This window comes from Malania oleifera, chromosome 2, assembly GCF_029873635.1.
Source record: "Malania oleifera isolate guangnan ecotype guangnan chromosome 2, ASM2987363v1, whole genome shotgun sequence".
Lineage (NCBI taxonomy): Eukaryota > Viridiplantae > Streptophyta > Magnoliopsida > Santalales > Ximeniaceae > Malania > Malania oleifera.
This window is the reverse complement of record NC_080418.1, coordinates 137,453,917-137,471,244: the sequence shown is the minus strand read 5'-3', so window position 1 is coordinate 137,471,244 and position 17,328 is coordinate 137,453,917. Positions and strand designations below refer to the sequence as shown.

At 33.3% G+C, this 17,328-nt stretch overlaps 1 protein-coding gene across 1 annotated transcript; it reads left to right on the top strand.

The window, feature by feature from the left end:
* Positions 1 to 10,567: 10,567 nt before the first annotated feature.
* Positions 10,568 to 11,480, top strand: LOC131148718 (uncharacterized). The gene has a single exon (XM_058098608.1). The coding sequence runs from the start codon at positions 10,674 to 10,676 to the stop codon at positions 11,319 to 11,321; it is 648 nt and encodes a 215-aa protein (XP_057954591.1). The 5' UTR covers positions 10,568 to 10,673; the 3' UTR covers positions 11,322 to 11,480.
* The last annotated feature ends 5,848 nt before the right edge of the window (positions 11,481 to 17,328 follow it).

Genomic DNA, 17,328 nt, shown 5'->3' with positions numbered 1-17,328 from the left:
TGAAGCGCTTTTGCCGAGCAGGTCTTGCCGAGCCACTTCATGGGCAATTTTACCGAGCCGATTCTTGCTGAGCTGTTCTTACCGAGCAAATCTTGCCGAGTTGCTTCATGAAGCACATTTGCCGAACTGCTTCATGGAGCGCTTTTGCAGAGCAGGTCTTGCTGAACTGCTTCGTGGAGCACATTTGCCGGGCTGCTTCATGAAACACTTTTTTCGAGCAGATCTTGCCGAGCTGCTGTATGAAGCACATTTGCTGAGTAGGACTTGCCGAGCTGCTCCATGGAACAAATTTGCCGAACTGTATTATGAAGCGCTTTTACCGAGCAGGTCTTGCCGAGCTGTTTCATGGAGCACATCCGCTGGGCTGCTTCATGAAGCACTTTTTCTTAGTAGATCTTGCCGAGTTGCTTCATGACTACATCAAATAATTGAAGGTAGATGCATTGGCTCAATTGAGATCGTATGAAATGTTGTCCGACACCTAGACGTACTCAATGCCATCCGATCCATCGCTGATCAAGACCCTACCCAGCGCAAACTCTTCATTCACGGCCTTGGATGGGACACTGCCATCAAGAACCTCCGCAATCTCTTCTCCACCTACGGTGACCTCAAAGAAACCGTTGCGATCCATGGCAAGGTCACTAGAAAAAGTAAAGGATACAGGTTTATTACATTCAAGCACGTCAATGACGCTTTGCTCGCATTGAAGAAGCCAACTAAGAAAATTGACGGATGAATAACCGAAACGATTTACGCTTGAGCCATAATTTGCCAATAAATGACATATCACCCTTGGGTCAAACTCCATCACTTTAAATGGAAATTCAGAGAAAAGGTTAAGGTATCTCATTCTAAACTCTACCTTACTGTTGCATAAAAAACCTCTCAAGTCAATTCCTGACTGAGGCATCGGAGAGACCCCCCAGAGTACACCCCGGGTCCTCCAAGTCTTGCTTATTTATCTATTTTCAGGTGGTCATGATCAGGGATCGTGAAGGTCGTTCAATTTTTGGCTGCAACAGAAATTAAGGGAGATAACTCCACAAATGAAAAGATATGTGCCGTCTTTCTAAAACCAAAACCCTTTCCCTTCCACTTTTAACTAAAACTTTTGCTAGCATAGATATCGCCAAGATTTTGCTAAAACTTGAACTCAAAATTTATGGTCCAAAAGAAAACCTCGATCATACATATTCAAGCCATATATAATTTTTGTATGAACAAAAATTAAACGAAAAGAAAAGGAAACAACACATCAAAGAAAGTCCCACAACGTCTAGTGAGGCAAGCTCAAGTGGTAAGAACGACTTATGACTTTGGTGACCTTAAGGTCATGAGTTTGATTCGCCCTTAAGGCATTATATCAGTGAATTAACAGGAATGCATAAATGGGCGGACGACTTTCACTTCCGAATTTGATGCCGTACCATAGTGTCCAAAGTGGTGCGATGGTAGCCAGAGTCTTCGAGTTATAAAAAAAAAAAGCCCGACAACAAGAATAGAACCTAGTTCATATTAAAGTATTTTTTTTTTTAAAAAAAACGTGAACTTAATTTTGGTGTCATCTATAAATTTCAATGATTGTGATAGCATTAGTCAGTTTAATATTAAAATAACTGCAGTTATAGGTAGCTAGAATTGACCAAATGTACAGGAGACAACCCTGAATAGAGCGGAGAGCATGGAGAAGTCATAATATTTATATATGGAGATTTTTCTGCATACAAAAATGCATATACGCACAGTCTCTCGTCATCACAGTTTTATGTATGTAGGTGTATACACATAACAATAAATATTAAATAGCAATATATAAATGGGAATAAGGAAATTAATTATAATTAATTAATTAATTAATTAATTAATTAATTAACACTGGCAGTCCACCCTCACCATAATAATCCAATTCTCTGAATTTCCTTAACGTAACCAGCTGCCACAATTATTTCAATTTGGCCTCTACATCATTCATCCTTCATAATTCATAAACTATTCTCTCTCTCTCTCTCTCTCTCTCTCTCTCTCTCTCTCTCTCTCTCTCTATATATATATATATATATATATATATATATATGTGTGTGTGTGTGTGTGTGTGTGTGTGTTGAGGAAAAGGACAAATTTATAGTCATAGATAAAAAGAAAATTATATAGTAAATAAAAATGATAATTTTAATTTGTTGTAGCAAAATTTGTAGGTTGAAGCATACTAATCCGTTATCTTAAAATTGAATTTGATGCCACTAAAGTTGTTAAAAAATATTTGAAAACTGATCTGATCTGAAAATTCGATCTGAACTGAACCAAAAATTTGGTCACTGATTTGTTCGATTCGGGTTCGAATTCATGTTTTTATGTATTTTAAGTTTTTGGTTTGATTTTGATTTTGACGATTATCCGAACTGAGCCAATATATGTTTTTATTTACAATATATATTATTTATATTATACATGACTATATCATAATTTATATAGTATATTAGTTACAAAATAGTGTGCACTAAATATTTTTTTGTTGATTAATTTATATAAATAAAGTATAAATGCCCACACTAACTCAAAATCCAAGTAAAATATCAAAAAAATTTTCAACAAAAAAATTATAATGATTTAAAAATCAGTTTGGGTTGGATAACCAAACCAAATCAAACCATCTGTTAATCGGACCATCGGTTAACCGAAGGGTTTGGATCAGTTTCGGTTCCTAAAAACATCGAATCCAAACTTTTTGTTTGTTTCGATTTCTGAAGGTTTGGTTCGGGTTACCAAACCATGAAACCCCTAGCTAGTACTATGGTACAGTTGGTATTCAGCATTCTATCTATATAATTCAACAAATGCACACTAAACTAATTATTTGCTGATATATTTTGCATGTTGGGCAGTCTTAAATTAGCAATTAATTGTGGGTGATGTGATGTTAAAATAATGTAGAGAAAGATGTCACATTAATTACAAATTGCTACATCATCTCATGATAAATGCCGCAACAATATTAAGAAGCTTGAGGAACGTTTGGAGGTCCTATAAAATCAAATGCTGTGATTTTGACTAGAGCATTGAAATGTAATATCTTCCCACCAAACTAGAACTGGAAATATGGGAACAAAGGGAGGAGACTAGATTGGCGCATCAAGCAAAAAAAATCTTGGCTTAAAGAAGGGGATCAAAATTCAAAATTTTTTCATGCGGTGGTAAAGCAAAGAAGGAAGAATTTGTGATTTCTAATATGAATCTTGGGGATGGGAGTGTTTTAAACTCACCAGAGAGCATTTATCTAGCGACAACTTCTTACTTTCAGGGTTTTTTAACAGACACAAGAACTCATGAAGTGGCTAACTTATCAATCATACTAGAGAAGGTTATTACTGAAGAGGAAAATGAGTTTCTTTGTCAAGATCAGTCAGAGGAAGAGGTAAAAACTGTATAGAAGAAATAACTCTGCTATTTTTTAATGAATATTTTCCCACGCTTTATTGATCAAATAAGAGTTAACTTATATATACAGCTGGGAAAAATTATTTACTACAATGTACATCAATTTTGCTAAAACTATGCACCTGTTACAGATTTATCTAAGTCAATGCTGCAGTTACAAAAATATACAAAATTGATTTTGAATGATCTTGCTTGATTGTAGGCTAGATGTGCTCTGTTCAATCTTGGCCTTGATTCGTGCAATCTGTCTTTATACGCCCCCACAAGATTGAGCTTCCATCAGCAAGCTCAATCTTGTTTCTCAAGATTTCAGTTCTTTGTCTTGACAATGCCTTTGACAACAGGTCAGCCAATTGGTCTTGTATATGAACATGTCTAACTTGGAGTGAACCACGTTGAACAAGATCACGAACAAAATGGAGATCGATTTGTATATGTTTCATGCGTGAATGTTGGACCGAATTGAAACATAGATGTGTAGCACCAAGATTATCACATAGTAATAAGGGAGCTGCTTTTAGTGGAAAACCCAACTCATGAAGAAATCCAAGAAGCCACATTGTCTTGGATGCCGAATTTGCAAGGGCTCAGTATTCAGCTTTAGTGGTAGATCTTGCAACTGCTCTTTGTTTCTTTGAGCTTCGTGAAATAGGATTTGGGCCTAAGAAGCTGATATAGGCAGATGTGGAGGTTCGGTCATCAACATTTCCAGCCCAATCGGCATCGAAATAGGTGATTAAAGCTGGAGGTCTAGATTTTATGAGTTATATACCATGGAAAATGGTTTGTTTTAAGTACTGAAGAAGCCTTTTTATCGCAGTGAAGTGAATGGTGGTAGGCTTGTGCATGAATTGGGACAACTTGTTGACCATGAATGAAATATCTAGACGCGTCAAAGAAAGATGATGCAGGCTGCCAATAATTCTTCAAAATTCTATGCTTACCACATTTGATGTGCCATCAAGTAACTTGAGAGACTGAGTTGTGGAAAGAGGAGTTGAGACATTTTTGGCGCCACTCATGTTGGTATTTGACAATAGCTCTTGAATGTACTTGTGTTGTGAGAGAAAAAGTCCTGCCTGAGTAGGTACAACTTCCACTCCAAGGAAGAAATGAAGTAGACCCATATCCTAAAGAGAAAAACGATCTCCCAGTTTCTTGATAATTGAAGCTACAAAATTGTTGTTATTTCCTGTAATCACAAGATCATCGATATACACCAAGAAATAACAGATTATACAGTCCTTTCTATAAATAAATAAGGACGAATCAGCTTGGAATTTTCAAACCCAAGCTCAAGCAATACATTTTTCAGTGTAGTGTACCAAGCCTGAGGGGCTTGTTTAAGTCCATATATTGCTTTTTGTAGCCTGCAAACATGATTGGGTTTAAGCAATACTTTTATCTCTTTTCACCTCCTTACTGCTTTCCGCAACTTTGTGAATATACTTACTACTTCCTCCAATTCTGCTTTCTGCATCACGAACTGGGATTGACTTTTCTCTTTTCTAAGAAGTATTGCCTCTTCCCCTTTTTCTTTCTTCCCTCCTGGAAGCTGAAGGAAGATATTTCTTTTCCTTAACAAATTTTATAACCAGACAATCTGTTGGTTTGTGAATTTGTTGACGAAGAATTCATCTAATCTGGCTGCTACTGCAGGCCATTGAATTTGCAAGCATTTAGATATCTTAGAAAGTCTACAATAATATTTCTTTACCCTTTATATATTCTAATGAAAAAGAGTTATATTGCATTCATTCCTCCATCTAACAAATCTAGCCTGTGTGAATCATTTCAGTTTAATTACCATGAAATTCTTAACATAAGAACTATCTGTCATGATGATAAAGCTTTCCTAAAAATAATTCATTACTACGAATGCCTTTTACTACAACGAGAAGTTCTTTCTCGTGTATGGGATAGTTTTGTTCTGAACTACTAAAACATCAACTCCAATATCTATTAAGATGTTCTGTTTTATCAATTTTTCTTATTTTTAAAACACATCCCCATGCAGTATAGGATGCATCCGTTTCTAGAATTATTTCCGATTCAGACCCATCTGGATAATCTAACTTGGGTAGATTTTGAATCTCTTTCTTGAGTGTTTTGATTACTTCAGTGTCTTCCTTCCCCCATTTCCATGGTTTCTTACTAGAAACTTTTTCTTGCATGAGATATGACTTTCCTACAAGATTCTGGATAAACCTTCTTGCATAATTTAGAACTCCTAGAAAGTTTTGACACTGCTTTCTATCTGTAAGTTCATCTAGAAATTGCAATAACTTTTCTGCTATATGCGGCTGGAGCTCCTCTCCACTTCCTTGGATTTTTAAGCCCAAGAAATCAATCTAGGATTTCGCCTATATGGTCTTTCTTGCTGAAAGAACCATTCCTTCTCTTATGAACACCTCAGCCACCTGCTTAAGGTATTTATAATGCTTTTCTAAATTTCTATTAAAGACAAGGACATCATCGATATAGATTGCCACAAACTGCAACATCCCTTCGAATGCTCGATCCATTTTTCTTTAGAAAATTCCTGGAGCGTTCTTTAATCCAAATGACATAACTATCCATTCATACAATCCTACTGGGGTTGTAAAGGATGTGAGACCAATGGCTTCTTCTTCGACCTTAATCTGCCAGTATCATGACTTAAGATCAAACTTAGAATAGACTGTTGGTTGCTCTATTCGAATATTGTTCTTTAAGGATTCTTGATTTGGGAGATTATAACCATCATCCTTGGTGGCTTTGTTTAATTCCTTATAATCAATCACCATTTTAGCCTTGCCTTTAATCTTTTCATCATGATTCATAACCATAAAGGTTGCATAAGTCCCAATTTTAATAATTCTAGAATTTGCTTATCAAATTCCTCTATCATTAACTTAGGATAAACGATCCTTCTACTAAGAATAATCGTGTCTGGATCCTTAAAAGCAATGTCAGCCTCAGGCATAGCTTTTTGCCATAATGTTTGAGGATTATTTGACCAATTTTATGAAAGCATAGCCTTAACTTCTTCAATCTGGCTATTACCATCTATTGTTCTTCTAACACTCAAGATTTCTCATTCAACCAAATTTCTCCATTCATCAAACTTCTCTTGATAAACTTGTATTTCCTTTTTCTCTTCCTTTTTGTATCTTTACTTGGCTTTTGCTACTTTTGATAGAAGACAAAGTAGGAATAAAATGGTTGTCTAATATAATCCCTTCTGAAAATACCATAAAAGGCAGGTATCTTTTAAGGATTAAATTTCCTAGGAGAAAATCATCTCGTAACTCTGGAATTAAGGCTAGAAAAATATTTTTTGCACTTAGAAAAATCATAAAAATTTAGAAAAATCACAAAAATCATGAATAATGTTTTTGAGGTCCATAAGGTCATTTTGTCCCAAATAAGTCAAAAAACCTCTCAAAATATTATTTTTCACTTAGAAAATTTTATAAAAATTTCAAAATCTCAGGAGCGTATTTTCCTAACTATTTTCTCGATTCTCCTATCCCAATGATTTCAAAGGGAGGCATGAGCTCTTCAAAATATGGTATGCCTCGGTTATGAGGGAATACTCATATAGTATTTTGTTTTGTACATTTTCTTCACACTTTTGGAAAGGGAGTGAAATAAGAAAGCTTATTAGATTTATTTTGAGATAACTTTTGATTAATTAGATACCGTTTGTAAGAACGGGTGCGTAGGGGGTGCTAATACTTTCCTCTCATGTAATCATATACCCGTACCTGACTCTGGTATCGCAGACCGATTCTACCCTTAATTAGGTAGTAATCAAGTGTTATAACCACACTAAAAGGTTAGTGGCGACTCTATCATACCATGTTTTCTACGAAAATATCATTTTAAAATCACATTTTTCTAGTTGTGTACCCCGGGGCAACACCATCACCGGTGCTTTCCACCCCACGCAGGAGAACGTTGTGACAGTGCATGTTAGGCAGTCTTAAATTAACTATTAATTACAAATTTCTACATCATATCATGATAAATGCCGCAATAAATAGAGTTTTATTTAAATAATGATCCAATGAACCAAATCTTAATTATATGTGTTGAAGGTAATTATTATTTGCTCACAAAATCGAACATAGAATACAAGTTGTATAATCAACATTATAATTTACAAAAAAATCATTACTACTCATAAAGATGTATGTTCTTGAATTTAACGTCATGCTTATAAGTGAATTGAACACCCAACGATTGGTTCAAAAAACTAATTAAATTATTATTTTTAAAAAACTTAAAATTATAAAAAATAAATAAATAACACAAGTAATTAAAAAGAGTATTTAGATAATTATATTGTTCTAAAATATTTGTTACATATTTTTTGCAAATTAGTGATCAAAAAATATTATTTAAAAAAAATAAAAAAAATAAAAAAAAAGCTCAAGTAAGTCGATTGGTCAAATTACGGTTTGGTTTCCTTGTCTAGTTGAATATCATATTTAATAACATAACAACTAAAATAAAATAAGGAAAAATCGGGGAATTGCCTCGAACAAAGGTTAACCAATTAATATAAATTTGAACATTTTAATATATTTAGCATTCATATTTTACACGCAAAGGAGCAACATTCAATTTCATTGTTTTAATTTATAAAGTATGAAATTCAAGTTTACAATAAAATTTTTAACACTATGTTTGATCAATTACTTGAATTTTTTTTTAAAAAAGTATTGAACTATATTATTTGTTTTGTGATGCATTTACCAATTAAATTTTTAGGGTAATTGCATCAAACAAATGTTTTATAACATTATAATTTATATAGGTACTTTTATAATTTATTAGTAATTTTTATTTTTTCGTATAAATTTTAAAAAATTTAAAATATATAAATTTTTGGTTATGCTAATGTCAATCAATTGATCCAAAATAATTGGATTAGTTGGACCACTTAATTTGAGAATCGATGAGGTGTTTCATTCACTTAATCAACTTTCAAGATATTATATGATGAATTTTCTCAATTGATGTCATTTTAAAACATCATTTTATTAGTAGTAAAATTCATTTTTTTCAAATATACTTAACCGTTGAATGACAGTCAACTAATGAAAGATTCATTTTGTTAATAAAATTAAACCTTAAGCGATTCTTTAGTAGTTTTCAAAAACTTTAGGACATGATTAAAAGTAAAATTTAGAAAACTTAGGTGGCATTGCTAGTTTTTATCCTCAAAAAATTAACTAGTATATGTTTATATTTTGAGAAAAAGTAAATTCATCAAAAAAAGAAGAGACAAGCAAGAGACTTGAAATTTCCGAGAAGACAAAGAAAACAAGAGACTCGCCTGAAGCCCAATAAAATCGGGATGAAGCTTAAACAATAAAGAAAGAAAGTATATAAATCACCCTCCTAAGTCTGCTAAAACATAAATGAACTCTTCCTAATTTGACAAACTTAGAATTTGTTCGACTCCACTGATACAAATTTGACAAACATCTCTATGACACCAGTGACGCATTCAAATATTTCTCGCTCAAAATTAATTTTGTGACATCTATAATTTATTTCATTTTGCGAACCACATTTTTTAATTTCCCTATAAACTTTGATCAAAATTATTATTATTGCCATAATAATAATAATATAACTTTTGTTTTTTTAAAAAAAATGTCTTGATAAAATTTATTATCGCAATATATAATAGAAATATATTGTCTTTGTAATTTTATTTTTACTTTTCAAACCAACAAAGAGCAGAGAAGAGCTAATGTTGGTTGATTGCTAATTAAAACTAATTGAAAGGAGTTAGTGCAATTTTTGAAATGTAAAGAGGTGCCAATGTAATTATGTGAAACTTCAGGGGCCAGTATGAACATATAAATAATTAATTTAGTCTTACAGAATTGATGAATTTAGCTGTGTAAAACTTTTGCATCCATTCACGTTTTCCTTGCCAGTCGCTAGTCCAACTTATATACCAATTAAAAACGACCGAGTCAAAAGGATATTCTACTTAATTAAATGTCTCTGTGATTTACAGATTTAGAGCAAACCACGTATTAATGTGCAATTAGTTGACTTTCACGGGTCGGTATATAATATGTGTAATTAATAAATATACACATACATAAATTACGTAACCATCTACGTATGCATGTGGGCGACATCCAAACAAATATAATTAATTATTGTAACCAATTAAAATCCAAATTTATTATGGTTCAAATCCCGCATGGTTTCTAATTGATCATGAACGTTGATCGCCTTTAGCTTAATTAATTAATTTTGTGAGAAAGATTTACATTGATGTCGACATTATATATACACTATTAATTAATTTTCTTTTTTAACTATGATGTTTGAAGTTTTTATTTTAAATTTTGCAAATGCCTCAATCAGTCGAACAAGCAAAATAATCGGGTCTTGTTCACTTGTGAAAATAATTTTATTTTATATTTTAAATTCAAATAATTACAAAATGCATTTTAAATTTTTTTTTCATAATATATATATATGTAAAAAAATTAAAAAATTAAATAAGGGTGCTATCTTATGAACAAAAAATTAATTTAAAATTTAAAATTTAAAATCCATGCTTTTGATAGATTAGATTTAGATTTAGGTAGATTTAGATAAGCTTTAATATAATTTTATATTATATTTTGTCTATATCCTAAGGTATAAATTTAAATTTAAAATTTCCAAAGATAAAGTAAGTGCTGAAAGTATTAGACTTTTATTTAAATTGAGTGGCATAGAAAATGAAATAAATTTTTTTCTAACCTAATGAAATAAAACAATTTTTTTTATGTAAACCTTTGGGATATTATTAATTCTATATGTTAATTATATAGAGTCCGCGTGGGTTAATTATCTCAGTTTAAGCTAAGGTTAGGTACTGCATGACCTTAATTAGATCGTAAATTGATTTAACTAATTAATCATGAATAACCAGTCTAATGAGGGAAGTTAAATGAGCCCATGACTCCTCCATCAATCAATATTAAGATATTGTTCAAAGCCGGCATTACTGACCACCGACCCCCTCATCTCTCTCTCTCTCTCTCTCTCTCTCTCTCCCCCCCCCCCCCCCCCCCCCCCCCCCCCCCCTCTCTTCAAAAGTTCAATTATAACGGAACCTGCAAAACATGGACTTCCCTCAAGTCAATCTCATCTCTTCCCTCCATTGTATTTAACCGTCTCTCTCCCTCCTTTCCCTCCAGCCTCTCTCTCTCTCTCCCTCTCTCTCTCTCATGGGCAATGCAGTTTCTCTCTCTTGCTTCCAACTTAACCCCAAGAACTCGAATCCCTCGCCGGCGAAGCTAGTCTTCTGGGAAGGAACCACGCGAACCGTCGCCAGAGGAAAGCGGGTGGTGGCCGGAGAGATCATGTTCGAGTTCCCCGACTGCGTGGTCTGCCACGCTGACTCCTTCTACATCGGCCGCCCCATCCCCGCCCTCGCTCTGGGCGACGAGCTCAGCGGCGGCCACACCTACTTTGTTCTCCCCATCGAGCGCGTCGCTGCATGCGGCGCGCTCTCGGCGGCTTCCCTGGCCGCCCTGGGCTCAAGCCCCAAGGGCACTCCCATCAATTTCGGAGAGTGCCCATTCGAGTACGTGAAGGGAGATAACGGTAGGGTTTCGATGAAGGTGTCGCCGGAGCTGATATCGAGACTGATCATTAGTAATTGTAGTCAAGAGAAGAAGAGAATGGAGGAAGATGAGCAGAGTACTTTTCTATGCAGCACGCCGGAGCTGCAGAAGCATTACGAGCAGCTGGTGGGGTCGAAGGTGCAAGTGTGGTCTCCCAAATTGGAGACCATTTCTGAGTACAGGATTAGGTTTTCGCCATGCAGGTTCATGGGGTTGGAGTGGAAGCAGAAAGAGCCGGAGGATGTTTGATTTTGTTCTTGCTTTTGGTTTTTTTGTTCTCATAGAAGATTATTATGAACACTGATTTAACAATATTTAGCTAGCTAGGTGGAATTCGTTTGTCAATATGTTGATACGGTGTACAAAATATTATAATGGTTGTTGGTGATAGGTTACCAAAACTTTAAATTTCTACTTGTGCGATGAAATTAGCATTGTGGTTAGCTAGGGTTCATGCCTTAAGTGGATATATACTGTGTCAACTGGCTGCCAGCTCGATTAATTTTTATATATCCTCTGAGCTTAATTGTGCACACTGCCGTGAAATTAAACACGAAATTGATCAATTAATAAGCTGTAAATCGAGAAGTCCCAGCTGATTCTATGTTCCAATTAATTATGTAAGCAATTTGTTCCACTCGATCAGTTTGTACCCAGCACTAGCAGATCATTAAATAACTGGTTTTTGCTTTGCTTTGCTTTGCTGTTGTTGTGGGAAAGGTGCGCATGTCAGTAACTAGCTAGTTTTGTTTTGTTTTGTTTAGTTTGTATTGTAATTTGATTCGGGCGGAAAGGCTGGGCTGGCTGCAGGCTAGCTAGAGTACTATTTTCTTCTTTTCAGCCATGATTTCTCTGATTACGGCTACTAGCAGATAGGCTACGTGAGTAGTCAGTCAGGCTATGGCTTCCATAACATATGCATGGTGAATTGTTGAGTGATTGATTGATTTGAGATATAGTGAAGTTATTTCACTAGCTAGCAGTGTTCTGTGTTTGACTCAAATTTGTATTGCATGTGTGTCTGTTTATTTAGAACATTCTTTAAATAAGCTTTTACTTGAGTATATATATATATATATGATAGCGGCTTAAGAGAGTAAATAAGGATAAGATATATTGTATGGTGTCTCTTAAGGATAGCTGTCTAAGATACATTAGTTGAAATAAATTCATATGAATATATGATTTCAAATTCTAATCCTGAAAATGATTTTGGGAGGGAGTAATTTAAGTGAGGGATGGGTTCTCATATATAACATTAATTAATTGCATATATGGGTGTAATGCAGAAACTCAATCGATCATTTTTCATTTTCGAGTGTAAGTTTAAATACAAAGGGAGGGGGGAGGGAGGGAGAATACATTAGATGTACATATTGTTTCATTCCTCATCACGTCTTGTCTTCGCAAACGAAGCAGTACACCTCACAACTTGAGTAGAGAAAATAAACCCACTAAATTTACTTGAAGACTTTCTATGATATTTGAGGATGTCTACAATGGTGTGGTCTAAATAGTACTTACCTTCAAACAATTTTAGTAGTTTTTTATTAGAACACGAGCAGTCCAATTGACCCTTCCAATAGGTTAACTGAGAATGCATGTTTTCTTCTTATCTTAGGAATGCACCTAAGAGAACACTAATGCCCTTTATTAATGATTTCATAATTGGGTTAATTAACTAATAGAACTGGTTACTATTAAAGAGAATTAACAAATGAAGTGATTGTGATTCCCAATTAATTATGAATTTTAATATCTTTCTTTTCTAAGTTACGGTGCTTTAATATGATACGTTCCGCTTGAATAACATTTAATATTATTAATGATAACACAAGGTTAATTATCTTAATGATCCAACATTATGTGGAGAAGGGGTAGGGCAATTAGGGCATGCATGCGTGATTGACTAAGGTGCTATTTTATGGGAGTGAAAAGCTGTTAAGCATCTGCTGCATCTCCCCCTTCGTTGTATTTTAGGGATCTTTAAAAATTATTCGGAGCATTTAAAGATCAATTCTAGCCTTTTCTTCTTTCATAATTTTAAGAAAAACAGCATTAATGATGCTGCGATTCATGCATGTTGATGAGTAGCCGGAGTTTAAAGGAGGAAAGAACGCAGAGGGGAGAGAGAGAGAGAGAGAGAGAGAGAGAAGAAAACTAAAAGTAAAACACATCTGGCTGCATATTAATTGATGGATGCGTCAACGGTCAATCTCATGGATTCCGCGGGTCAATACTTAATAGTACAACTCACGGTGTTCAAAGAAGAATCCAAATTTCCTTCACCATTCCAAGCATTTAATTATATATATATATATATATATATGATCAAGCAATGTTCTTTAATACAAAAAAAATGTTTGTTTGATGTCGAATTAAGGAGGGTTGTTAGCGTATTTGGTAATAATTTCTCTATAATTATTTTTTATTAGCTACAGAACATGTTTTTTTTTAGGGATTTTGTGGAACTTGGGGGAAAGAGAAGAGGGGGGATGAGTTGGTAGATTGCAATCTTGATATATTAATTAATTATGGAGATTTGAATTTAGATTTTGTTGGAGGTATTTTAATCTTTTGATAAACTAGCGAGTTGTTATCATGTCTATCGCAACGTTTCAGAGAAATGTTTGGAATAGTAAAGAATAATAATATAAATTTGATGGAGCCATTACTAACATTTTATTTATCTATATGCAGTTAATTCACCTAATTACTACTTGTTGATTGGTCTGTAGACTAATTCTAAGGTAAAGGAATCAGTAGTCTTAGTGTGCATTTATCAAAGTTGGTATTGGGAGTTCTGTTATGCGAGAGGAAGATACCAGCGCTCCCTACACACCCGTTTTACAAATGGTACCCAATTAATTATGAATTAGCCATAAATGAATCTAATGGTCTTTAATTAATTCCTTTTTAAAAAAAATAAATGAATAAATAAACCAAAATTTAAAATAAAAATAAAAAATAAAGTGCAATTTATGAATGTCTAATAAGACCTCCAAAGGAGGGGTCTTGTTAGATAAACCCCCTTCAGGATTAATATAGGTGGGATTTGAAATACTTCGTTACCCTTTGTTTAATCATCAGAATGCACACACACAAAAATAAAATATATATACACAATAAATTTATCAAAATTTATCAAAAAGAGTCTTTCAAATATTCTTACATTTTTTTTTCAATTTTTTTTAGATTTATATGAAAATTTTCAACATTTTTATAAATTTTTTTTTTTGAGATTTTTAAAGAATTTTCTTCATTTTTAGTTTTTTTTATTTTAGTTAAAATAACTCAAATTTTTTTAATTTATTTTTTCTAATTTTTAAAATATTTTTTTTTCTGATCTTTTATTAATTTGTTTCAATTTTTGAAAATTAAAAAATAAATTAAAAATCCAATTAAAAATGAAATAAACAAATCAGTGATTTAAAAATCTGACCCAATTGGGATAAGTGGGCCACGTGTTCACCCATAATGGTGACACGTGACTCTACTTTCTTTATTTATTTATTTTTTAAAAATTCACTATAGAAAGATTATCTCATCATGACGTCATTTGTGATGTGGCGATACCAGGTTGGTTCTAGGTATTTGTCACAGATTATTGACGTGGCAGCAATTTGCTTGTCCAAAGAAAACACATTTTGGACGGTTAGGATTGCGTCACGTCGGTTTTTTTTTTATTTTAAAATTCCAATTCCAAAATCAAGATAAGTCCTTTACCTTTATTATTATTTTTTCCGTCTTTCATTTTTGTTTTGTTTAAATTTTCTCGAGAAAGTTTCCCCAAATTTTCTTATGAGACAAATAAGTCTAAACCAATTTTGGGTTACATTGAATTAATTGAAACTTGGGCTTGAATTCTTTATTGGACGGAACTTAACTCAATTTGGGGAATTGGGCTTGGATTAATTAGGCTTGAGTTTTGTTTTATCAATGAAAATGGACTTGGACCCAACTGTCTTGGCCCAATTGGGCTATGGGGTATTGGGTTGAGTCATCCTGAGCCTAGTTGGGTTACGAGCCGGACGCAGGGTCAGTAGTCAATGGACCTGGATCTTGGGTCCTCAGATAAAGGGTTATGGGCTTTTGGGTCTTCGGGCCAATGGATCAGATCCTAATTAATGGATCAAATCCAAGTCAATGGATCGAATTTTAAAATTAATACAAATTCTAGAACAATTATCTAAATTTAAAAACTAACTAAGAAAATTGAAAATTAAACAAGGATTTTCCAAGTTAAACTCAATTATGAATATTCACTCTATAATTTCTTTTAATCTCCTCGATTTCTTCTACTACAACTTGCCCTTCAAGTCTTCAGTTTTTCAGTAATCAAAACATTTTTATTTTCACTCACAATTGCATGTATGCTTCCGTGACTGTTGTCTAACTCAATTGTGTGTACATTCACTTTCAACAAAACCTTTATTTATAAGTTTTGGGGATCAATCAGTTTAATATTGATTAAGTCAATCAGTACTAAATTTAATTAATCAATATTTATCTTAATTTTCACATGTTTCTCACATGTCTAATTGCTCGAATCTTTCTTTTGCATGTTTGAATTTTGAAGCCGAAGATGCTAGCCCACCTCTTTTATTTTCTTTTTTGCTTTTCTATTTTTTTTTTATTTTTAAATTCCAATGTAAAATTTATTTTCCTTGTATTTTTCCTTTTTTTTTTTTTTGTATTATTCCATGAAATAAATAAAAATGTTATTCAATTTTGTTGACTTTTTAAGTCCGATTCCTGGTTTTGATAATGACAAATCGCAAGCTACTAATGTGTGTGCCTAAGTACTTAAACAGATTAATCATTTAGATCACACACATAAAAGTGAAGTGAAAATCAGAAAGACCTTAATCGAGTACATACCCCTAACATATTCCATGAAAATATGAAGAGCAAAGAAGAAGACGTGTTCATCTTTATTTGTAAATGCATTTATTATTCTTTGGGCTGTAATAATTATTATGGTGTGTAATAATACATCTGCATGCATGATAGATTTATGATACTTCTACATGCATGTAAGAGGTGCTAATAGCTTCCCCTCGCATAGCTGAACTCTCGAACCTGACTCTAATAACGCAGATCGATTTTTCTCTTAATTGGGTAATAATAAAGTATTCTAACAACACTTCAAAAGGCTAGTGGCAACTCCATCACACCTTATTTTTCACGAAAATATAATTTTAAAAACCACCTTTACACTTTGTCCCAAGTTCGCGAACGTTACGACAGCAGGAACTTCCGAAAATGAAAAGATTTCCATGAAACATTTGTTCGCATTTAGAGAGTCACTCTATTGTGTACGTAAGTTTACGGCATCCGTGCTTGACAACCCATCCTACTAGTGCACCTGCGTGTGCATTTCGAAGCCCCTCAAGCAAGCCTACTGGCAGCATGTATAGAAATGGGGCAGTCCATGCTATTGGTACACATACACAAGCATTGATAAGCCCCTTTGGTCCACCTTTAGCATGTATAAAAACATTGGACTTGGCAATGAGGGTTGTGTTTGCTTCGACTAACAATTGTAACTTTTGATCTAGCGGTTGGCACTACATCCTAACAACATTAGCATCCTATTTCCATCTCATCTCGTATCGTAGGTAAGTTTTATGAGAATCTCATTCTCATGATAATTCTACTTTTTGAATCAAATTGCTTTTATTATTTTTGCTTTCGAATCATAATGTCCCTATAATATAATATAATATAATATAATATAATATAATATAATCACACTCTTTTATTATATTTAAAATAATAATTTATTGAAAAATAAAATTAAAAAATTTCAATTAGTATAAATATTAATTATTTTTAATTAGAAAACATATACAATGCTAATTAAGGATATAATTTTTTTTAAAATGTCCATTAAAAATGTAAATATTATGTTAAATACGTAAGCATTGCAAAGCATATTTGGTGTGCCAATTTATTATTATTTGGCTAGTATGAATAAGACGTAATCTACATCGACCCTAATATTTTTAATAATAGTTTTGATAAACATTCATAATAAATAAGGCCTTTTCTATAACCACTGCTAATATATACTTTGAACATTTTTTTTTTTTCTTTCATATTTTGATTGTTTGGAAGCGTGATGGTCTTCCCTTCAAATGTCGTAGTGTTGGGCCGGGAGACAAAATGTCTCATTTGGGCCCAAGCCCATTTCTGATATAGAATTTTGGTCCACGTTCATTGTAATATAGTCTTTTGGTGTTTCCAGCGCAAG